The 24,836-nt window shown below is 35.5% G+C and overlaps 1 protein-coding gene and 1 non-coding gene across 2 annotated transcripts; both read right to left on the bottom strand.

The window, feature by feature from the left end:
• Positions 1-524: 524 nt before the first annotated feature.
• On the bottom strand, positions 525-18,843 carry LOC120327647 (transcription factor Dp-1-like). The gene is made up of 12 exons (XM_039393979.2): positions 18,482-18,843; positions 18,127-18,190; positions 17,702-17,874; positions 14,509-14,711; positions 14,377-14,433; positions 14,126-14,300; positions 7,346-7,489; positions 6,975-7,043; positions 6,386-6,534; positions 5,830-5,996; positions 3,500-3,578; positions 525-2,958 (listed from the first exon to the last, which is right to left on the bottom strand). The coding sequence occupies exons 1-12, from the start codon at positions 18,779-18,781 to the stop codon at positions 2,661-2,663; spliced, it is 1,878 nt and encodes a 625-aa protein (XP_039249913.2). The 5' UTR covers positions 18,782-18,843; the 3' UTR covers positions 525-2,660.
• Positions 11,801-11,936, bottom strand: LOC120329107 (small nucleolar RNA SNORA16B/SNORA16A family). Its single transcript, XR_005567713.2, has one exon. It is a non-coding gene; the product is annotated as a small nucleolar RNA SNORA16B/SNORA16A family (small nucleolar RNA).
• Positions 18,844-24,836: the final 5,993 nt, after the last annotated feature.

Genomic DNA, 24,836 nt, shown 5'->3' with positions numbered 1-24,836 from the left:
TCTTGTGAAGATAATTGCAAGTGTTGGCTGCGTCTGAACCATCTAAATCCATGCATTTAGAGCAGTGGTTCTCAAACTTTTTTGCTCTCGCGGCCCACTAAGAAAATAAAAAATGTGGCACGTTGGTGAAAAAATAAAGATAGCTTCAGACAAATTTATTCTGCAAATGTTAATGCGATATGTGTGCCTGTTTTGAGAAGCAATTGGGCGAGATGAGCAATCTTATCCCCCTTTGCCATATATACATAATTTAACGTACCGGTATCTGAACTTTCCGTCACCATTCCCCCATTACTGTATATAAAAAAGTTGCCCAAACAGGCTACCATATCAGCGTCGAAGCTCCTACTGGTGAAGAACATCTACTACCGGCCTCCAATTTGCATTTTTTAAATTTCCAATGAAGTCTCTGTATACAACTCTCCCCAATCTTCCAATTGAATACTCAATATATTGCTCTAAGAAGACTTCTATGAAAAATCCTATCTAGTACCGGTACCCTTCCAACCAAAAAACTAAAATACTTCAAACAAGACCAGATATTATTATTAAGATTTTCACAACACAAAACTAAGTGGGAAAGAGAAGAATTTGTTTGTATTCGTATAAACTATTGTGTGTGATTTATGAAGCAGTACTGGGTGATAAAGAGGGATCAAGAATTGAAGCTGGGAATCAGGAAAGGAAAAGTTAAATCAGTATCATCAAACATGAGTATTCAACAATTAGTAAAAAAAAAATAACAAAAACAACGCAAATTTTTTTAACATATCTTTCAATCACATATCGACCAGAGAATGAATGGTCCACTTCCACATTCTATTCCCTTTATGTATGACAATTACCACAATCATTAGCAACAACCAACTTCCATAATTAAATTGAATCACCACTCTAGGATTTTCTAATCATGATAGATCAATAGGAACAACTGTACAACATAAACGAATCACAAAGAACAACAAAACAAATAATTTTAGAGCAAATCAAAAATATTTTCAGATTATCAATACAGCACCAGCTGGTTTTATTGAAATGTCAAGCGAAATAGATGATCTCCAGGCAGCAAGACAAAAACAACAATCCGAAAATGTTGGATCAAGTTATTGCAAGCTATTACCTTTTTTCTTTAATCCAAGATCCTTGGTAGACAAAATCAAATGCTGACTATATAACAGATGATCTGGGTCAAACTTATGTCATTTAAGACAAGATTATGCAAAATTGTGGAATTTTTTCAAAATCGTGAAACAAGACCATTGATAAGAGTAATTTTTTGTTTAACAATTTGTTCTGGATTTCAGAAGTTTTATCACAATAACACTGAGAGAAAAAGGCTAATGATGAAGAATATTTTTGTTCATCGGTTTCATTAAAATAAGCTCAAGCAATATGGGGAAAAACTTGAATGAAGAGTCTATTGGCAGTAATTTGTTGCAGCAACTGCACCTAACATTCTATATCACTAACAGGGAAGAATTAAGATCACAAAAGAATTGAAAACTAAGCTAATGACCTATAAAATGACAACCATTCTCTACATGGTATTTCAAATGGGAGTGAAAACCTCAACGTTAAAATTATATAAATGTCTACAGAAGTGTTTTCAGCCACTGGAAATTTACAAAGGTTACATGTGGGAAAAGAAGACATTGGTCTTCAAGAGTTGCTAGTTTGTGATTGAACAATTGCTAGGAACCACATAGTTGAGACATAGTTGTAAAATTGTTCTAGGTGTTTGTGAGGTATTTTCTTCCTAATATCGTGATGAATGGTGATATTTTAAAATCTAAGCCAGTGTCTCTCAACCTGAGTTGCCTTGTTTTCCAATACAGTCTTTTATATAACCGAGACCAAACACAATATTGAACTAGATAATGTTAGTTGTACTTGTGATGCAATTTAGTGAAAGGGAAAAACGTGAAATGTTTATTTTGCAAAGTCAAAACACATTGTTGTGTAACTGAACAACTGCTTAAAAATCTTACAAGTGTTTTAATTTCTTGAAATTTTTGAACTGATTTGATGAACAACTCGATTTTAGAAAAAGCCAATTACACTGATCAATATTAGTGGCTGCCAATGGACATTAGATTGCATTGAGACAAGTCAGCAAGGGTAAATATACAATTTTCTGGACCTTTTTCTCAATGCGTATTGTAACACAAAATTCAGAGACATCTTCGAAGAAAGCTGGACAACTGGCAAATTTTTGTGCGCTGACTGAAATTCATAATCTACTATTTTATAATACCAATAAATTCATTATCGTTATAATATAAATAATGACAAGGATCTTTTAGCAGACTCTGACCACCAGAGTACCTGAGCTTATATTTAGCACTGCTAAACATCTATTTGTCATTTACAGTTGTTCTAATATAAATACAATTTTGCTACCGTAACCCTGAGGGAACAAAACAATATGAATAGTTGAGATAAACTACAATCTCAATAAAATGCCTTGACAAAGGCAGGTTTAATATTGTCTACAAAAGCAACCAGAGGGCAGCGATTGTCGTGAGTACCAACCGACCAGTCGCTTATTACACCTGTCAGTAGGGAATTTACACCTTTTTGAGAAGCTGGCTTGTAGCTTCATGGGTGCTGGCGCTACACTGCTGACCATATTATGTCCAAATGGTAGAAACGCCTACAGCTCACGTATCGAAATTTGCCGGCGATAAAGACGCAGATGGCAGACTTGAAATATCGAATCCCGGTGAAGGGACCGAACCACCATGCTGCAATATTGTGAGAGTATCGACCGACGAGGAACGACTGGATGAAGATGGCCCAGTCATGGCCATGCTACTACTGCTTCCCAGACTTTCTTCGCTTTCGTGTTGAATCATCATCGCTACTTCTTGGTCATCAGGATCTGGTTTAATGGACGAGAGCAATTGATGACCATCGAAAGGAGAATTGACTATTTCACCACTGGTCTGGCTGCCATTTCTGAAAAAAAGTCACAAACGTTCATGCCTTGTAAATAAAGACAAATAAATATAAAAGGCAATGGTTTGGAAAACATAGGGATTTTCAAAATGAACCCATTATTCGCATACATCCAACATGGATGATATTCAATATAGGAAGCGTTTAGAATTTTATTTGAAAATTTATCATTATAACTTTACTTTTATAGACATTTGACTTTCAATGATAGTCACATGAAAATAGGACCGCATTCAATCTCCAACAATTTTAAAAATACATAATCAGTCATAATAATGTTATTCTAAACCATTGTATTATTTCTATCAATTCACCATGAGCCAATTCAGAATATATATATATACATTATCCAATATTTTGAAAGGTTATTTTTGAATTTTCCAGTTAGGTAAATTTCGAAGTATTATATTATAGTGTATTGGGAATAGCAAATTCTGTTGTTTGGACAACCCCTGCATGTCTCACAAAATTACTCAAATTCTAAGATTAAGCATTATTATGTTGCAACTCATTATAACGCCTGATATCTGCTCTTACTTACCCGGAATCAATGGTTTGACTCGATGATGCAGATGATGGATTTGAGGTATCTGGTTTTAGTTTACCATATCCTGCCATTTCTAGAGAAAAAATAATAATGTGAGAATAGCCTATTAACCTTAAATACAGTATTAAAATTCAGTTTATTAAAAGCAATATCTCAGAGCATAGAAAACTTCAGAAAATTATAGCAGACACCAAGTGCCAAGTATATGATGTAAATGAGAAATCACCATTTCCTTGACCCTCAATAGTAAGAAGAATTATTTAAGACAAATTTTTTTCGCAATATGGCGACCGAAGAGAAATTGCGTAATAAACCAACGCAATCTCGTCTTCGGTAAAGCGATTGAGACAGCATAAAAACAACAAACCAACGAAATTTCTTCGGATCGGCGGTTGGGAACCACTGGTATAGTTAACCATAACTGAGCAGCAGTTACATGAACCAATTTTGCAATGTTGGAGTCCAGCGATCTTCTCACACATAATTATAATTTATCCCCCATAGATTCCCAGTCAGTGATGGGTTGTTGGCAAAGCACAATGCACAAATTATTATGTTGTCAATCGAGTATGCAAAAATCTCAAGATACCAGTCTAAAAATTTGATACAATTTCGCTGCAATGAAGGCTATTTCACTGAATAAAATCTACTTTTAATAATGAAGTATCTTGAAATTCCACTTTTTTCGTAACAACTAATTTGGATTATCTTTTAAATTAAAACTTTAAAGAGCAATAAAGCTTATTCGAAGTCTTGTTCAGACATGAATTACATCTTATGAATATAACTAAATCAAAGTAAAGTTTAGATATATATGAAGCACATTCGCTTATGAACATGAATTATTCTTCAACTTCATTATTGACCTGCATAGTATAGTATAGAGCAGCGGTTCCCAACCTTTCTACCCTGGCGGACCGGTAAAATTAGATTAAATGTACTCGCGGACCGGAAAAAATTGAAATGGCCGTAACGCTGGAAAGAATAACATATATTTGCGTAAAATAATGCAATGTCGGGCACTCAATATGCTTCTAGACAAAAAAACACACTTTAAAACCTTTCACATGGAGAATAACTATCAAATAATGTGCCGACAAAATATTAAAAATGGGTGAAACATAAAATAATACCATATATTTGCGTAATGAAATGCAGTGCTGGGCACCCATTATGCGTAAGTAAGGCACGCAAAAAATTCTCACATTAAAAACATGCACAATTAACTCCTGTGAGAATTTTGCTGCTGTTTCGTTTCCGATATAAGATTGCAAACGAGGCCTCAAAGAAGTTTTTGCAATACGTATAGCTCTGCAGCCGATTTCTTTGCCTCGTTTTAATTGAATCTAGTGATGAAAATGTTTTTTCGCATAACGCAGTAACTGGCTGAAAATCCGGACAACAGTTTGATTGCTCGATTACTTGGCGATGGGTACCGGTATTCGTTATCAAGAGATATCTAAAATTGTGATAAGTAATTCTTTTTTAATCCTTTTCTTTTTCATTGGGTTCCTCATAATCCCTCTGCAGTTAATCGACGCGTCAAACGAAATGAATTTGCCTTACAATAACAAAGTCGTCGATAACTTGGCGACAAGCTCAAAATCCTACTGTGTCTGGAAAAGATCTCTGCGGCCCATGATTTTTTTGCGTGTTTCGTGACCACCTGTGGGGTCGCAACAAGTTCATATCTTACTGGATTATTATACTGTTCTTGACTGTTTTCTAGTTTAAACAAGGATATATCCATTACGTTTTATATGGATGGTCATATTAATTAGGAAAAGCACGCAGAACAGAAAAAGCACGCGGGCCGATTTTTAGGCTTCCCAATTCTGTGAGATTTGATGGAGCGCATTCGCGATGAATCGGAGCTGGAAAAGCGAAGAATGTGAGTGATCGGCGGCAACATGTCGCGTAAGACGGCGCCAACATGTCGCGAAAGACGTCGCAATATGACGGCAGAAGAGAATTGCGTAATGAGCCAACGCAACTTTGTCTACGGTAAAGCGGTTGAGACGGCATAAAAAAACAAAACAACGAAATTTCTCGCAGACCGGCAAAAAAGCTTCGCGGACCGGTATCGGTCCGCGGACCGGCGGTTGGGAACCACTGGTATAGAGTACAGGTAAGATCGAGCCCAAAAATTCCAGCTCGGCCCGACCTAGGCCCGTGGGTAATAAACCTGACCCGAGCCCGACTAATAACTGGATTTGAAGGCCCGAGCCTGAAGCAAACCCTACCAATGCAAAAGCATATAAGAAAGATAAGTAGTTGGCCCACATAAACTTAATGTTTTATCGATGTCAAACTATTAAACCTACCTTCAAGATAAGGCTTTAAAACTGGCGGTACTAGTGACTGTGCTGTACGAAGATTCTCCTTTGAGCAAGATCCTTTCTCTAATCCATATGCCATTCCCATACGTTTAAGAACTTCTATATCATCATGAATTTCGAAAGTATTGTCAAAATTAAAAAGATATTCATATCTGAAAATATAAAAACAATATAGTACCGTACTGTGAAAGTTTCGAATGCCATACCGATGGGTTTAGAGTTTCACCATTACAGTCAACAGGTTCCGCAATTTTACATTCAAATCAGAGCGTCTATATTATTATATGGGCAAATATGACAAAATAAACATATAAATATTTTATGACAACAAATATATTCAATTGCACAGAGGTTTCTAGATTCTCTGGAATGTTTCATTTGGGGTTCCGCTTCACCAAGAAGGTTTGAAAACCATTGATGGATATAATTTATTTATTATACCACAAATAGATTTATGTAGATTTTGCAGGGTAAATACCACCTTGGCTAATGGTTGGCTAATTTCCATAGAAATTTCCAAGTAAGTATGCATCAAACATACTTATCATTAGAAATACTGCAGTCAATGACTGTCTTCTTGCTTGTATTAACAATAATAAAAGGAAGTTGAATCGCTGAGTTGGCAGCAGGAGGTCCGTGCGTTTGCTGTAAACGTTTGTTCCTTTGTACAAGATTCTTGAATGCAATTTGCTGATAAAAAAAGATTAAGGGTATTTCTACAACATGAAATTTTATAAAACTGGTAAGAATTAGATAGGCATCGCATGTAGTGTTGCTTCAATTTCTATGACAAAATAAGAAGGCCGAATAGCTAGAACTGCATGGCTATGAAACAGTCTCAGCATAAATAAGAAATGTAACAAAAAATTATTAGAAAGTTAGTATAGTATATTAGTTAGCACAACAGTCATTTACCCCTCCAGATAAAAATAGTATTATAAACAATTACCGTTTTTTCAAAAGGAGGCAATTACCAATACCAACAATTTTCGAGAACCCTAAAATCTCTAGCATAAAAAATCACAGATGTTTGGTAATCACAGGAACCCCTATTCTAGTCACCATACTAAAACAAAAAATTTCAGCAATCGAAACTTGATACATTTTGTATCAAACTGCTGATGACTTACCTGCAATATTAATTCATGAAGTTGTGCGGTCTTCTGTTTTATTCGTTGTTCGCGTTTCTGTTTTTCAAGCTGAAAATTAATCAAGCAATATTAGTATCATAGGTCTTTGACAGATTAGCAAATTTAAAAAAACCTAATTTCTAAAACGGGAATTACACAAGAGATACATAGATGACTAACTATACACAAATAGTACCAACTATGTAGGAGAGTGCCAATATACAATGCAAATGAGTCAGGTGAAGTAATGAATAACTAACAAAATTACAGAAAGACGAGTATTACAAATTCAACATAAACATGTATACACAAATATATCTATCTATCTTGGTAAGTTCATTCTAGTTTATTTGTATGGTCTTAAATTATACCTGGAGAGCCTGTAATTCCTGTGCTGAGTTAGTTGGTAAACCGACCCAATGAATATCTTTCTTATCTTTGTAAATTATATTCATGGCCATAAGAACATTAAGGGCGTCATAAACTCTCCTTCTGATATTCTTTTGATCATATTGCTAGAAAAAAGAAATGGTTTATACAGTCAGTCCGAAAACATGGGCACAAAAATGGATGTGCTATATTTTTAATATAAAATATAACTCCCAACACTGACATATTCAGTTAAAAAATTTGCAAAAACTTGTAATCATACTATTCATACATAATAATATATACTTCATTAGGTATGACTCTAGAAATATAATCATAAGTGAAATCACAGTACAATTCCACAGAATCCCAAATAAGCACTGCAATAATACTGGTTAAAGACATATTTCGTTAATGCAAGTTGATGAATTCGCCCAATATCAGACCCCTTGCTATGTGATGTCATCAAACAGTCAGCCTCCCCTAATAATAAGGTATTTCTGAACGAAAAAATGCAGAAACAGAGTTGCAACTGGCTGCCAATTATATGATTGGACTTTATAGTCCAGAAGTTTCCAAACTCAGAACTCATTTGCTTTCTTAGATATAAATTAAGATGAATGGGGAAGAAAATTCGACTTTAACACAAAAAATGCACATGTGATCATTGTGACAAGGGAGCTGCTTTTGTGCATATAAAATTACCATATTTTGGATGAACGTCCAATAATGCCACTTTTGATTTCAGTAGATTTATTCATTTTTATTGGGAGTTCTAAATTCAGGCAGATAATTTTGATTTGGATAATGGATTGATATTTCAATGTACAGTTCGGGGAATTATGGGTGACTAGTGTAATATATCAACACATTATCTCATTCAAAAGATGTGATGCATTTCACTCAATTGTATATTTATATTCAAGTATTTTTTCCAAAACTCATCGAAGGAAGTTTGTAGGTCTTATATCATATTACCAAGTTATTCTTCTAGAGCTGAGTTTTCACATTTATATAAGTCATAGTAAACTTTGTACACACTGTACAAATCTTTACACATACACCGACAATTTACATTAATCTTCATCAAGTATTCAATTTTATTTATTCGGATATTGCTTTTAGAGTTTTACTCATTGAACACTACTCCAAATGGATGGCACATTTAATATATAATGTTGACCTATTACTTTATACTCAAAATGTTGCACGTGTTTGTGGAATGTGTTTGATCATGTTAAGTACCGCCTGCTTTGGCGTGAACGAGGTAAAGGTATAATAGGGCCAGTGAGGTTTAGATATCAATTTCCTAGCTGAGATTGGGTAAACAAAAGTCCAGTGTCTCGTACCATTATAATGAAGATAGATAAATAGGAGGACGTCAAGCAACATGAGAACACTTTAAATTCAGAGAGTGGTTATTGATATCTGGCCATTTTACAGTCAATGCTGAAAAGTGTAATGGCAGATATTCTCAATTTTAAAATCTGTTGATAAAGCCATGTATTTGGCTTTTTAAATTTCAGTAAAATAGAAATATAAAATTAGAAGAATCAACTCTAAGGAGATACATGACTTTAACCTAGTGTTGCAAGGGCAACATTAGTTAACTGGTGATTCATTAACCAAATTTTTAGTTTCGGTCGGATTTATTAGAAACTTTTATTAATTATTGATGAAATTGACTGGTATTACAATTGAATAACGCATGAAGGATTGAAGAAAAACGGCTTTTGGAACAGTTTTCCATAGCTAGATTGTATTGACAATTGAATTTATTTTTCATTTAATTTGCCCATCTATTCCCTTATAAATAAATCTGGGGTTCACCCCTTTACTAATATTGAAAATAAAAACCCAACCCCATTGTATATATCTCACTACTGCGAATCCACAAGGCCCTTAGGTTTGAGGGAGAATGTGACTTTGGAGTTAGTTAGCTAGACCATTTGTTATAAACTTCATTACAATTAATTTTCTTGACATCGCTCCGATTTTGTTCAAATATAGGCATCATCAATCAGTTTTAATAAACCCAATCTAATATTAAAACGGCTGCTTACGAAACAAGCCATAGAATATTTTCCTTTAGATGGGAATTTCCATGTCCAGTTTATCAACTTATGTCATACATGGTTCTGTTTTGCAAGAAGATCATTCCACCATATGTAAAAACTTGTTTTAAAGAAAATGACATGGTAGATCAGAGTATAAAAATATCAAAATTCCCGCCCACCCGTCTGGTCGTAGCGGTTAAGACGATCACATACCTTGACCCACTACGCTACAAACACGTGGTAAATTAAGACAATGCTGCATAGAGCAAGTACAAAAGGGTTCACGATGGTAACGAAAGAGGGAAATAATTTCACATCGTCAATGGAATTTCTAACCGGACAGTGTTGTAACAAAACGTAAAATACCTCATGACTAAATGAAACCGTTATCATATATGACTGGAAGCGATGGGATTTTTGTGTATGCAAACATTGTGTTCCATATTGGTCAATACTTCATGCTTGAGAATGGCTGTATCGCGAGAGCATACCAAGCCGACGGAACAATGCATCGTAAATGTGCGACTCTGCGACCGGGCTATAATCTTCGCAACGTTTATTTTCAGCGGGAGTGGTGATATTATTAACAACTTTCGTAACGCCCCCGCAGTCATACAGGTACATGATATCCGGTGTCCAATAGAGGGTTAAAATTGAAAATGACGCAAGCATACGTCCAAAGCGTAATTGCTTGGCGGTAACGTACGGTAAATCTATCTAAACTAGCGCGTGTGTCTCCTCCTACGCTCGCAATAATACGCCTACGAAAAAGCGTAGGTATTCGTGGTTTGAATGATTTGGATAATTCACGCATTGTGACTTGATGAATATAAAGTGTCATTTTTCCTAAATACTGTACCTATAGTGCATAAGCAACCTTTTTGTGTAATAAGGTTTTACATACTCCTAAAAATTTAGTTATTCAGAACATCGCCACAAATTTTGTCCATTGTAACCTCATCATACGGCCCGTGTCCGAACATTTGATTGTTTTTTTTACCCAATGGCTTGCTCTTGATTCGAGGTAAAATTTATCCACGGCGCAAACGCGTTGGAAACAAACGATGAACTTGAAAATCAGAATTTTGAATATATTTTGATACGAAATAGTTAGGTCATCCGGTTGTTCGTGATTTTATTTCCGTTTACCGTGGGTCACAAAAGCCATTTGATAATGAATGGAATTGAAGCGATCAAAGGATTTTACTTAAACTGACAAAGTCGGGCCCTTCCACGATCAATTTCTATTATAGCCTCCACACGTTTTTTTTTCTGTTTGCTCTTACACAAAGAAAGTGGTTTGGCAAAAAGAACAAAGTAGGCGTGGTTATGAAGATAATTTCCAGCACGTTACGACGACCGCGAACATAATGAACGCGAAATTAAGAAATAGGGAAAACGAATGGGAATATTGGTCCTATCCAAAGCTTGCCAGAGAAAATTATATATGTGACTGGCCATCTGGACAGCGTTAAGTACAAACTGCCATGTCAGTGGCCCTAACAGAAATACGCGGGAAGTCGCTAACATAAAACAACGACATGCGTCTTTAAATGACCCAATAGTACTTCCGCATTGTCTATTAAAAGGGCATTATTAAAAGCCCTCCACCGTGGTTATAAGCTTCGCAGATAGAACACAAATGACTTTTTGGTTGATCGGCACAAATAAACGGTCTCCTAAAATCAGTTTTACATGTGTCTGTCATTGACGTGACTTTCACAAACATGCTCCATGCCCGAGTATCCGAATAGCAGACGGCAACGAATTTACTACACGAGGAGGAAGCGAGGAGCTGCGGTACTTCCGAAACGAATCCTATTGAAATGCGAGAACCATATCCCGATAAGAACAATTAATTATTAATCGCGGTTCAGTATCATTTGTACGGGAAGCAGCGGTTTATATACCTTCTTGTTCCGTTGGTACATTAACAAAGACTCACCACTTAAAATACTAATGAAAAAATAAAAAAATTACAGTAAATTATTACAGATATAACCAATTTCCAACCGGTATATTATAATCGAGGAATTGCCGCCTAGAGCCAAGCTAGAAAGATGTTAAATTTACAGAAATCTGTACGTAACAGTTTGTCTTTGTACGCATAGCGATTGGAATGTGTGACGCGCAATAATACGAGAAATTGGCGAATAGTTAAGCGACTCTCTCGTTGGTTCGGATTGCCCCAAAGGAACGCCGGACGTGGCAAAGAAACGCATACCTAAGGGGTTCGAATACCAAGATCATTCTATCCGACTAAATAACTAAAGCGGTCTTTAGTAGGTCGAAGACGTCAGATCCCATCGGCGGCCAATCAGCCAACTTACTTTTTTTTAAAGTAGGGTAATATACTAATAAAAGTGTGATATACACAAACGTTGATTCGTTGTTGTATAAAATTGTCCCTTCCTTTAGTAATGCTGGTCATGAACAGATTTCAACAAGCCAGCGACCGTGAGGCAAGAATTTTTATTTGTCTCATTTTGACCAAGAAGAACATTAAAAGTTGAACATGGCTTCGATAGAGACAAAAGCCAACTTATCATATCTCTATCTCGGTGATTGGTTTAGAGAGAGATAGCCTGATACTGGCAATCACAATTTAGAAACGTTCTATTTCTTTTGGATAACAGTTTCACGCTTAGTGTAAAAAGTTATTTCCGTCCCAAGTGACTCTACCCTGTGTTTACGCAAAATAAAACAATCACAGTATACTGATTCAATACAATATTGGCTTAATATATTCAATATTGTCTAGTAACGGGTTAACAACTTTTAGCGAAAGGAAATCGGAAGACAATAGAGAAAAGTTTCAACAAAAGTTTGAAGCAACTCCATAGTAAAGAATGCTACACAATAGTCCTACTCAATAGATTGGAAATGCGCGGCGGGAAATCTTAACTCTGTTTAATCCGCCACATTTCTACTACAAAATTGTACGTTTCCAAATAAAAGTGTCATATGAATACAACCCGATTGGACACGCCGATGCGCATTACTAGCGTTACATACCAGTGGGAAAATAGCTTTTAGTACATGACCAGGCCGTGATTTAATAGGGTGAATATCCACCTTCCACATACTTCAGTTTATGTGGAAAGTGTAATGAAATAACGATAACAATACTTTCTATAATTACAAGTAGGAGGAGTATGGCATGATCCACGTGAACCAAACAACAAGTAGCTGTCACGAAATAAACAGTAATGTGATGAGACGTAACTTTCGAGTCTATATCACGTTCGGAAGAATACGGCATGCGACACGTGACATATGAAGAAACAACAGATGGCGCATCAAATCAGTAATAATAATCGTTTTTATTCTGTTGTTGTAGGATGTCGCTAACATTGTCCAATACATTACTCCAACATAGATTTTTATCCAGGTTCTTGGACTAGGCAGTACAATTTGGCGAATCAAAAATCATCTCCTCATACTGATTCAAATCATCAAGCAAACTAACGGTTCAAAACCCTATACATACTAACAGCCAGGCTTGAACGAACTGACGATCATTAGAAATACGCGTTATCTCAGACTTATTTGTGAAAAATTCGAAAATTTCTGATCGATATTAACAGCACTGGTTATTTATATAGATTAAATTGATTCGTATAATGATAAGGTGGCAAAGTTGTCGGTTATCACAATCTCCTATTATTCTTTATACGTAAATTTCCAAAGATCATTACCAGGAAGTAACAAATTGCATGAAAATTCCGTTCATACATACATATTCACTTTTGATACTTTGAATATACTCAGGGTAAAATAAAGAACCATTGGCACTTTATATATATTTATTTATATTTATCATGTTATTCATAAAATACTATGACAATGAACAACATTTAAACTGTTTCATTGTGTTCATATTATTTTCCTAGCTTAATTTCCTTATTGATATCAGCCTGAAGTGAATGGAGGTCTGGTATCGAATAAAAGATGATAACGAGCTAAACTCGAAAGTTCAGATACAAATGTCAATAAACGATAAGCAATAAAGCAAACCCCTGCTCCGTATATTTGTGCACTACTGTGCCATCGATGTGCGTCACCAAATACATAAGCCCAACTGGAAGAAACTTCTGCTTTTCGAATTCACACCACTTCCAAACAGTTCGAAAGTATTATCTTCAATTCCCTCGTATTTATATACGATATATAAATATAAAAACTATGGACTATAATAATTCTTATATGATAATAAATTATTAACGTCCCTCTAATGGTATTCGGATTTTATTATTATTTTTGAATACGATTCAATGGAGGCGGGAATAGTTAACCTTCAATAACTGCATTAAATGCAAAGTCTTTAGGTTTCATTGTTATAGAAAAATCGCTATGCAAAACAATCTCGACCACATTTTGTTATTCATTTAGTACCAATAACATGCACGTTAATTTGTAATGGCACGTCGTCGGAAATGATTGATGGGCTATCGATCTGTGTAACGAACAGTTGATCTGCACAGCGCCAGTTCGTCGTGCTGTTATAGGTTTTGGCGGACACTAATGCATTCACGTTTCTAATCAATTTTTCCTAGTTTTTGATGTCGTATTTGACTTTGGTCAACAAAGCTTTCACTAAAAAACATTGCCGTATGGAAAAACCCGAACAGCATTAATTAATTGCTTTGCAACTATGAATCATCTATTAGTAACGAAAACAACAAAATTAATCGTTATGTTTACGGCATGTAGACGTAGAAGTACCTGGTCATTTAGATGTCTTTGCGCGTTGCTGTATTCGGACACCAACTCATCGGCAACCTCGTTGTACGTAGTCGTTATTTTGTGCTTTACTTTCTCACAGACAAGCATAGCAAAATGTCGCAACCCTTTACTTCCTTTCTCGTGGCCTGTCGGCGTTCGTCGTGATTTCTTTATACTGAAAGGTCACATAATTGGAATAATAATAACAGCTTTGAACTGGTCCGAAAAGCTAAGAAATACAAACTACATACTTATCAGGAAAAATATCTTGATCGACGAAATCTCCAGCTCGCTTGTATCTCATTGGACTGCAATAAAAAAGAATTGTAATAATTATCACGGACAAACCGCCAGGCGGTATATGTGACGATGGAATACTTTACCTTGGCGTCCATGATGACGGTGATATGGTAGTCAGGCGCATTGGAGATGTTAATAAACTGGAATTAGGCGTTACAGGTTGCTGACTGGTAGAATATCGGACCTGTGGTGATTGTTGAGGAGTTGATGGGCTTGCTAGCATTGGGCTTTTCGCTATCGCCGGAATGAGCTTGGTTGGGGTTGAAAATACCAGCTGTCCAGGGCCCTGCATAAAAAATTGTTCATTTCATCCATCAGCTAATGTTTACTAATTAGTATTTAAAAAGGGACATTTCCTTTTCAATAAAGTGCCATGTAATACAAAACAATACCCAGTAGACAACGAATATTAGTATCTATTCTGAAGGAAGGGCATACTATTATACCGAAGATTGTATAATGGCCTGATTATTTGAAACGGTTTCGAATTAGTGTGACTTGATGGTTTTTATAGGTGATATGTTCATGCTCATACAGTATGCCACTTCTCAACTAAGACTACAGAAGAGTTTATTTCATATTTACGCGTCACGCACATTGACGCAAAGATGTAGCCAATTACTGTTATGAATGTATCCAAATGGCATATTATTTCTTCTATTACCAATTATGATAAGTACAAGGTTTGATGCTCAAACCTATGACAGCGATAAGATTCACATTAAAAACCGACATCTGTCATTATTACAGCTATATTAAATGTCATGTTTAAATGTTTTTGTTGTTTAAAGATTTAATACCACTATTGTAACTTTGATGTCATTGCAACATTTTCAATGTTATTTGTAAGCCTTATTACTATCAAGATATCAAGCTCAAGTACTGATCGACAATTACCACATACATCACAACATAACGGAAGGAAGACGCTTGATCTCACTGCATGGAATAACTGTTTTAGGGATTCGGCAGTGAATATGATAAATTATTTGAATATTATTTATTTAGTAGTTGGTCTGGTATCAACAACCCCTACATATATAAATATACGACTGTCAAAAGCTGATGAACCCAATTCGTTCAACTCGATTTCAAGTTAAAATACATAAAAATAAGTCGACTTTTGTCAATACCCCATAGTATTTACATCTTAGCACACCACAATCCACAAATCTATGCAATTCCTGACTAAGTTCGGAAAAAAATTACCGCAAGTTGAAGACCAGATGGATAGTGCAATATACTATTGAGCATATAAAACGGTCAATTGAGTATAGCAACATATAACATAGGACAAATTCACTGACGACATTTTGATGACATGGGCAATTTAAAGTGACTTCCAGTATTGCTTCCTACCAGAAATCGCTGGTGAATTTAAATACCCAACCGATGACTCTGCGAAAAGACCAAGGTTACAATACTTCAATGTACACTCACAGTTAGCATGGTTAGAATTTTGTTTGCTGTAAAAATCTTGGGCTTGGACCAAAATAGCATAACATACATCAAAATGACAACCCAATGAAATTCTTGAACAAGAACACAGAGGAACAACACAAAATGTGTTTACACATATTATTTGTGCATATTATTACTTCAAAAGAAAATGCTATGCTCCTCAGCCATCATTAGTCATCAGAGCTGAGAAGGTTTGATATTACACAACTTGGTATAATTTGGCCATATCAGAATTGCTTAAGAACGTGTTACGCGGTATTCACAATCACTACCTCATAGTCATTTTCCTGATCGTATTAACATGAATTGCTTTAGGCCTCGTGTCAACCAGTATTTACTAATGCGCAATAGTACACTATAATATCTTGTAATCCCGGAAGCATTTGGCCTTTTAGTGGTCGCCCATAACTTTGCTCAGAGATCAGTCTCCTTTCAATTTTGAGTGAGTGTTAATGACCTTGCTATGAGTAAATTAGGAGTAAATTTCATTAATAAAAAAACACAGCATGTTAATTAGAGTCGATCGATTCTTCGAATGTAAAGTCAAGTATTTCAGAAACCCTTATTGAACAATTTCCTAAAATAATTTTTGCTTGATAAAAAATATTTGATCTAACACAAGTAAATGCAAGAAAATAACCACGAGCAATTGCCCAGTGATCATTGAAATGAGGCTCCTGCATATTAATAATAGATAAAGGATTATAAGAAAACAATGAAAGAGAAACGAGGCTCAAATAGCAACCATCATATCAGGTAGCTTTCTTCCGGCAATTAATTACTCAAAGATACCCGGATGAACTAAACTGATGAAAAACAGAATAAAATTCGCCTACATAGAATCACTTCACTGATAAAATCACCTTATGTTGAAAAAAGAGCTGACTGAAGCAGGTTATAGGCTGACCAAGTATTTGTGTTCAGAAGTGAGTTGGTGTTCTATTTCAAATAGCAATGCTCGTCGAAAGAAATTTAATTCTATGTCCTAAATCTTATTTGAAGCATAATTGCATAGAAATGAAAAAGGTAGATCCACTGCAGTTCCAAACACTAAATTGAATTTATCGATATTCAAATCAGTAGGGACATTCAGAAGTAAAAATCCTTCATGATATGGAAGTTGGTGTTCTATTTTGAATCGCAATGCTCGACGAAAGAAATTTGTTTCTATGTCTTAAATCCTTTTTGAAGCATAATTACATAGAAATGAGAAAAAGGTAAATCCATGCAGTTCCAAACACTAAATTAAAATTATAAATATCGAAATAAGTAGGAACATTCAGTACCATATCCCTCGAAGCTGTGTGCCGCAACAGACTAGAAAATCAGCCAATTCAATTATTTAGCTTACTTGATCGGCCCTGATGTATCCAACTGACATGGAAATTACTAATATAATCATAAACTATATTATTAATCAACCAATTTCCTGACAAAACAGCGGAACTAGTATTAGGCAGGAACATACACTGGGGCACTCGAGTTGAAAAAGCTAGCAATTCAATAATTTTTCTAACATTTCAAAATATTCAAAACATGTATAACAATCCACATGTATAGCAAAACGATTGATATTCTTGGCGAAGCTTAGGTAACCTAATATATATCATAGTTGCAAGCAAAATTTTGTCATATTGCAGAGCAAATGATAATGTTGTAACATAGAGAACCTATAGCTATCTCCCTTGAATTCACTCAAACAAGTTGCAGTATTACCCTGCTAAATAATTTAAGCAAATTGTCTTAATGTGACCTTGTATAAACTCCAACTAAACAAAAATCAAACCGATTCTCATAAAATATACAGCTACTTACGCCTTGTTCATTCTTTATGACAATTGACTGAGTTCCAACTCCAACTGTGGTGCTTGGGTTGAATGTGTTTAATGTTTTAGCCGGTATAACAATGGTGTCGCCAACTTTCAGTTTTGCTGGTAGATTCGTATGTGTAACCATTCTTGCATTAGGTATTGTCACCACAGAAGCAGCTAAAATTTACAAAGTCTGTTATATTCTGAAACAACATATTATTATGAATACTTCACAGGACTTGCAATTGTGTTTTCAATATAAAAATTATCAAAAACTAAAAAGTGAAAATTTTCATAAACTGGTTAAGAATTAAGCCTCCATCTGAAGCCTCTGAAAAATTTGTCAAATTTTCATTGAGATGCCAGCAAAGTATAATAATAGAGTGATTGAAATGATATATCCTAACCGATAAAATGGTAAATTGATACCTTTTCCGGGACTTGAAAAAGAGCTCTTTATCCCTGATATAGCTGGTAATGTCGTTGGAATGAGCTGAAATATACATTTACAATTAATGAACAGCCAACAAATTTAAAATTACTAGTTCTATCAATTCAATATTGTAAGATATTTTATTACATTAGGAAATATTAGAGCTCAAACATGCTGCTCCAATACCAAAATTAGCACGTATCGTAATTATGTATAGTATAAACCAATAACTCAACTACATATAGAAACTTCATGTTTTAAAACAAGTTATATACTCTCCAAAAAGTGGAAAAAGGCAAGGGGTACTCAACAGCTGGAATACACAGATTAGCACAAATATATCATACTCACAATATCACCCCTACTGGATGGAACAGCTTTCAAAATTTGAATTTGCTGTGGTTGTTGAGCGTGAGTCTGTGGCAATGTTTGCACAGGATGCTGGAAGTGTTGAATTTGTCCAGGTCTGGATACAATTGCTTGTAACACTCTCATCTGAGGAATTTGAACTGTCGCCATGGTCACTGTCGTTAAAGATTTACCTGATGATGAATTGGACTGAGCACTTTCAACGTGTGTTGCAATGTTTGGCATCATTGTCACTTCCATAATTGTTTGGTCTAATTCTGATGAAGTTTGAGGGGAAAGCATCTTTGAATCCAATTTCCACCTGGGTCAATTCTAATTTAAATCTGCCAAGAGAGACAAATTTTTAAGGAAAATATATATGAAATATTATGCTATGACCCCAAATAACCTTCTGGGCGCAACTTTGACTTTAACCAATCTTCAAAAGCAGCAATAAAAGCCTTCATCTCTGCATAATGTCTATCACGGTATCAAGATTATTCAATCACTTTTGACATCTACAATTTCTGTGGTGAGCCCTTACTTGTTACTTCTTACTCTTTGACTATCAAAATGTGCATTTGTAATAGGAAGACTATTTGTTCCTCTGACTACATAGTAGTATTGATTGGTTTGCCTGATTGAAAAGTGTGGCTAAATTCTACAAAGCAAGGACAAGGCCGCTTAGTGAGTCAGCAAAAAATCTTGTGGGCTAGTTCACTAAACGCCTAAAGAACTTCTAGTTGGCGTGGCATAACCATTTTCGCTTATGTCATTTCTAACCCCCACCTGATTACGTCATCTAAAAATTACATCACCACAACGTCACAGTGACAAAATAAGGCCCGTCAAAGTATACGGATTGTCGTCTAAAACGTACAGACAAACACTCAAAATCAAGCAAGCTATTTCTTTCGTTTTCTCGTCGTAACGATTCCGATATGGGAGAGATCGCTGGCGTTAGCGAGTTCGCTATCGTCGGAGGAGATGCCAATTCCGGCGATTGCAGCTTTTTTTTGGCAAGCTATATGACATGATCGTGACGTAATTTTTGGATGAAGTAGTCAGGTGGGGGTTAGGAATAACATATGCAAAAATACTTGGGCCACGCCAACTACAAGTACTTACAGCGTTTAGTGAACATGCGCCAAATCTTGCACTTCAATATCCCTCCCATTTTCATATGAAATATTTTAATTTATTTTTAATAAAAGTAAGGTCGATCCCATTATCTCAAAAGCTATGTCACATGGGCCCAGTCTGTTGTTAATAAAACAGCTTTATTGAAAGTCGAATCTTTTTATTGAAGAGAAATCAACTCCTGAATCCACACTCAACCTGAAAAAAACTATGGTGCCCTTACAGCCTTGTGATGCTAAGTTAGGCTTATGTTCTGCCACATGTCAAGATGTTTGTCCTATGACCACCAGAGATTCACGAAAAAATACATCAATTAATCAAAACAGTGCTTCTCTCACAATTCCATGAGGCAATGACATGTTCCAGCCTACGAATATAAGCCCTGTTGGAACTCTTCTGAATCCATGATCATGCACAAATCCATAAATGGCCTTGGTATACAGTATCAGGCCACATTTTATATAGCAGGATTGGAATTGGCCGGAGATGTATAGTACCATAGCAACCGATAATGTCATGGCTAATAAATATACACTTAGCTCTCAGTACTGCAGTACATCAAAAACAATTCACAATCATTAACTACAAAACTAACATCACCTATTACTGTATTACAGTATTCTGGTATTAGGAAAGACTCTACAAATTTCAACATTCATGCAAATTTACATTAAAATAGCCCACATCTGAATGTCAAGAAACTTCCCCATCTCATCAAAAACAGAAAAGTTTGTACATTAACTGCAGGAATAACCTGACTGTGTTACCCCAACATGAGAACTGGAATTGATAAAGTAATCTAATAAGCCTACCGCAATATTGTCTCATGTAGTTTTGTACCTAACTTCTAGTGGGCGTAGCATAACAATTCTTTTATGCGTTAATCATACCCCCACCCGACTATGCCATCCAATAATTACGTCACAGTGATGTAATTGAGTCCTTCAAACTATATGAACTGCCATCCAAGACGCGCAGAAGAGTACCCGAAATCGAACAGCTATTTCTCTCGTTTTCTCGTCGCTGCGATCCCAATAGGAGAATGAGATCAATGATGTTAGTCAGTTCTTTCTCGTCGGCGCCGATGCCATTTCGGGCGGTCGTACGTATATTTGGCGAGCTCTATGACGTGATTGTGATGTCGTAGTGACGTAATTTTTGGATGGCGTAGTCAGATAGGGGTTAGGATTGACATATCAAAAAATTGTTATGCTACGCCTACTAGAAGTACATTAGGTACGAAACTACACGTTGCCCCCGCAGGCCGCAATACTGGCTTCTGGAGACAAAAAGGAACAGAACTTAACACAGAATGAGCTACAAAAATATGTGCACTCACAGACTCATTAAAAGACAGTGGATAGGTTGATATCAAGTGGAATATCAGGTTTTATTAATACTGTAATAGGGGTCATGAGTTCCAACACATTCAAGGTTTTATCCATGGCATGATTTTGACTACTTTTAATTCACTCAATTTCATTCACATATTGATATAACATTAACAGAGATCTCAGGATAATAATTGTCAGATTGTACTTATATGTACTGTTATATGTAAAAAAGAAAGAGTCATTACATGACAAAACTGAAATTTTAAACCAAATGTTTTTCATGATTAAAAAGTTGTTTTTTGATTCTGTGATTCAATTTAAGAATTTGACACATGACTGCATGAGTTGATTGCTGATTGACACTACCGAATCTACAATAACTCTAACAAAACTGCAATTACAGTAATTATCGAGGCTCTCCGTAATGCCAAAGCATAAGTTACGGTAAAGTACCGTATATCGAGTATACGTGCAGTAATGCCAATCTCAGAATCCTGGAATCTGTCGCTTCATTGTACCTGCATCAGTGTAAACATCATGTTACCACACCATTAGATTGCGGTTTCTTAATATTCAACAAATGATATCGTTTCATTTTATGCTTATACAGGATATTTCCAAGTACCCCACAACCTACACGCCACACCCGGCGCCGTAAACCTAATACTGCGCTGAAAGTACAAACGCCGCAGCATAGCGTAGCAGGGAGTGGAAGGAATGACCTGACAACGTAGAAACGAGCTTGGCGGCGCTTATGCGAGAACACATCCCATTGGCTAATCACTGACAGATGTAAGAGACACTATACTAAACTTCGCACCGGAAAATCTGCCGTAAACACCAACATTTACGGTCAACCAATGACATGAAACATGTTTCATTGGGTTAACGTAGTAGTATATATTTACGGGTTAACGTTAGCTGATCGCAGAATTTAGATTATTATCAGCTACTACCGAACGTAAAGTTTATTTTAGAAACATAAAACATAATGAAAATAAAGATAAATATACACAAAAAATAGATATTAGGATTTAGGAACATCAGCTGCAAGCACGAAACAGAGAAAGAGATTCATTTCCATAAAACATTGTGAAAAGAAAAGACCTATTTCAGATTAATATCGAAATACAGTGCAGTAAACAAATTTAAACATTGAATTGTGTAGGTCAGTATGCATGACCTTTGCAGGTCCTGACCATTTTGTTTACACTGTGATCAAACTTTCATAATGGATTGTGAAAATATAAAAAGACAGAAAATGAGTCGGCAAATAATCTTTTCCCTTCTACAATTCGGCACTTTATAATCAGGTTTATTGTCGAGTTCAGAAAGTCAAATTATAAATTATGCTACACTATGATCTAGTACAGTACTGATCACTTCCACAGAACCTGGCTCGGTATGGACCCCGAGCATCGACTTCTTTGTTTACTTCGTGACATTGGCCAATCAGAAAAATGCAAAAAGTGACGTAACAATGCCCCCTTTTCGCATCCGCTCAGACACTTTTTTCTCTCAGACAGATTTTCAAGCGTGGTTGTAAACATTACCTCGTTTTCGCGTTTTTGAACTCTATTCGTTAGTGTTCAGTTGTGTTTTGAAAACTTAAATATAAATCAGATAATTCAATGATCACTCTGTCTTCCTAGGAGTTTTAATTTAATTGCAGTAATAAAAATTAGTGTAGAAATAGCTGTGATAGACTAGCCTGAAATTCTTTACCGGTACCTTTAAAAAACAGATTGTTGTATGCAATGAATCATAATGATGGTTTGAAACATATACCCCATTTTACAGACGCCAACTTGCAAAAGCACTCTTAAAATAGCCCCGAAAATTTTGCAATGGTAAAGTATAGGAAGAATTTTCGGGGGTTAAAGGTCGGGGAAAGGTCCATAGAAAAAGGATAAACAGTATGGAAATAAGAGTTTCACAGATTCAATCATGAAACTATATTACACCAATAGTAATGTAAGACGAATATTAATGATATAAGCTAAATCTGATAAAATTAAACTACGCTGATATACAATCAGGAGTTGAAAATATAATGCACTACAGATAAATAAAACGTGTTTTACTTATTATTTATTTTTTCAATCGATATGTGAAGGCAATTATGCTAAATATTTTTTTAGCATGAACTTTTTCATTTTCTTAGAAAAAAAAAGATAGAGAGGGATTTTTCATTTCAGATGAGACATAACCCCAAACCGATTGATTGTATATTCTCGCACAAAAGCTCGAATCTTGGCTCTATTTCGGTGATGGTGGGTCTAGTACTGGTTCCAAATTTTCCGCGATCTCTATTGGGCCCTTTCTCGACCTCCGGTTTGAAGAACCTTGCTATAGCGTATAGCCTACTTAGAGATCTCGAAATGAATTATAATAAACGATTGAACATTGTTGGATGCAATTAAAATTTCGTTGTTGTTAATATAGAATAGACCATATAGAGCTGATTAAAACAATATATATTGACATGGAAACTCTCTAACATCCTTGGATATGAAAAGAATTAATTAAATAGTTGACGAGGATACCTATTTGAAAGGTTTTTCACAAAAATTGCAATAAGATGTTTCATATATTTGCAGTTCAACCCATCAAAGATAGATAAAAAAAAACGTCGTCCTTTTCTTAAAGCATGATCATTAGCAAATACGCCATATTATCTGTACTAGGGTTACAATATTTGAAAATGCAAAATTCCGGACAGTGCATGACAGAGACTATATATATGCGCTACCGAAATGCTAAGGCTGCAAACGTTGTACGATACTGATGCTAAGAGTCGCAGTTCTTACCACTTCGTGGCAGCTCCTACCACGAACGAACTGCAGCGTCTCTTGCTATGGTTCTATGACGCTATTCAAAAATCAGTTACCGGTATATTCACAAAGTCATGTACCAGATTTTAGTTTTTCGTGCGGAATTATAACATAAAGTTTTAATTCTTCCTTTTCACAAGCCATTTATGAACCAGCTCCAAATTTTCTAGCACTTCTGCATCGGAATTGTTTTCTCTCTCAACCACTTGAACACATCTATGAAACACGGACATTATAGTGAGTGCATATGACAAGGGTATAACTCGCTCATTTCATTTTCAAAGAACCGTTTAATAACTATTGGTGGATGTTCTTGTGACAAAAAGTAGAACTTCAGGGGTGAGTGAAAACAATTCTAACAATCTTGAAATTCTAGGAAACAAGGAGGACAGCGAGTCTTGCTATGAGAGAGAAGTCTCTTCTATATTGACAATTTGCAAATTTACAGTATTCTTTCAGTTGTTCAGTTCTAACTGTGTAAATAGAAAAATATTAATATATCTTCAATATTAATATTATTTTCAATATCAATGTTCATTCTTCCAGCCCCATGATGGATACAATTGTTTAAAGCGTGTGCTGAGCAGCCAACCCCAATCAATGACGGGTTCAACATTTTCTTTAACTTTGCAAACACATTGTTTCCTTGTTCATTACGCCGAAGTTCTCCAAACATAGTATTGCAGTTGTCTCCTGTAAATGTCACACATTTTTTCAAAAGCATCATTTTTTCTAAGGTGTCTTTTACATAAGTGGCAATTGTGTCTCGTTTGCCTTGTTTGTAAACTGAATCAATTTTGATTGCAAACCACCTTTCCTTCAGTCAAAATACTGTATTGAATAATTGTAGAAAAAAGTTTCAGAAAGTTCATAAGTGGTAATCATCATTGATAAGGTAAACGCTCTGTTACATCATAATTCCATACAACCTCGTAGTAAAAAATATGCGCACGGTACGAAATAGCAATGTTCTGTATTAGCAGTGTGCACAGTACAATTGCAGATGCAGTAAAATTCCGGACATTTGAGCATTTTTTCAAGTTCATCCCG

Source organism: Styela clava, chromosome 7 (genome assembly GCF_964204865.1).
Source record: "Styela clava chromosome 7, kaStyClav1.hap1.2, whole genome shotgun sequence".
NCBI classification, from domain to species: domain Eukaryota; kingdom Metazoa; phylum Chordata; class Ascidiacea; order Stolidobranchia; family Styelidae; genus Styela; species Styela clava.
The sequence above is the reverse complement of the archived record's forward strand: the minus strand, read 5'-3'. Positions and strand labels throughout refer to the sequence as shown.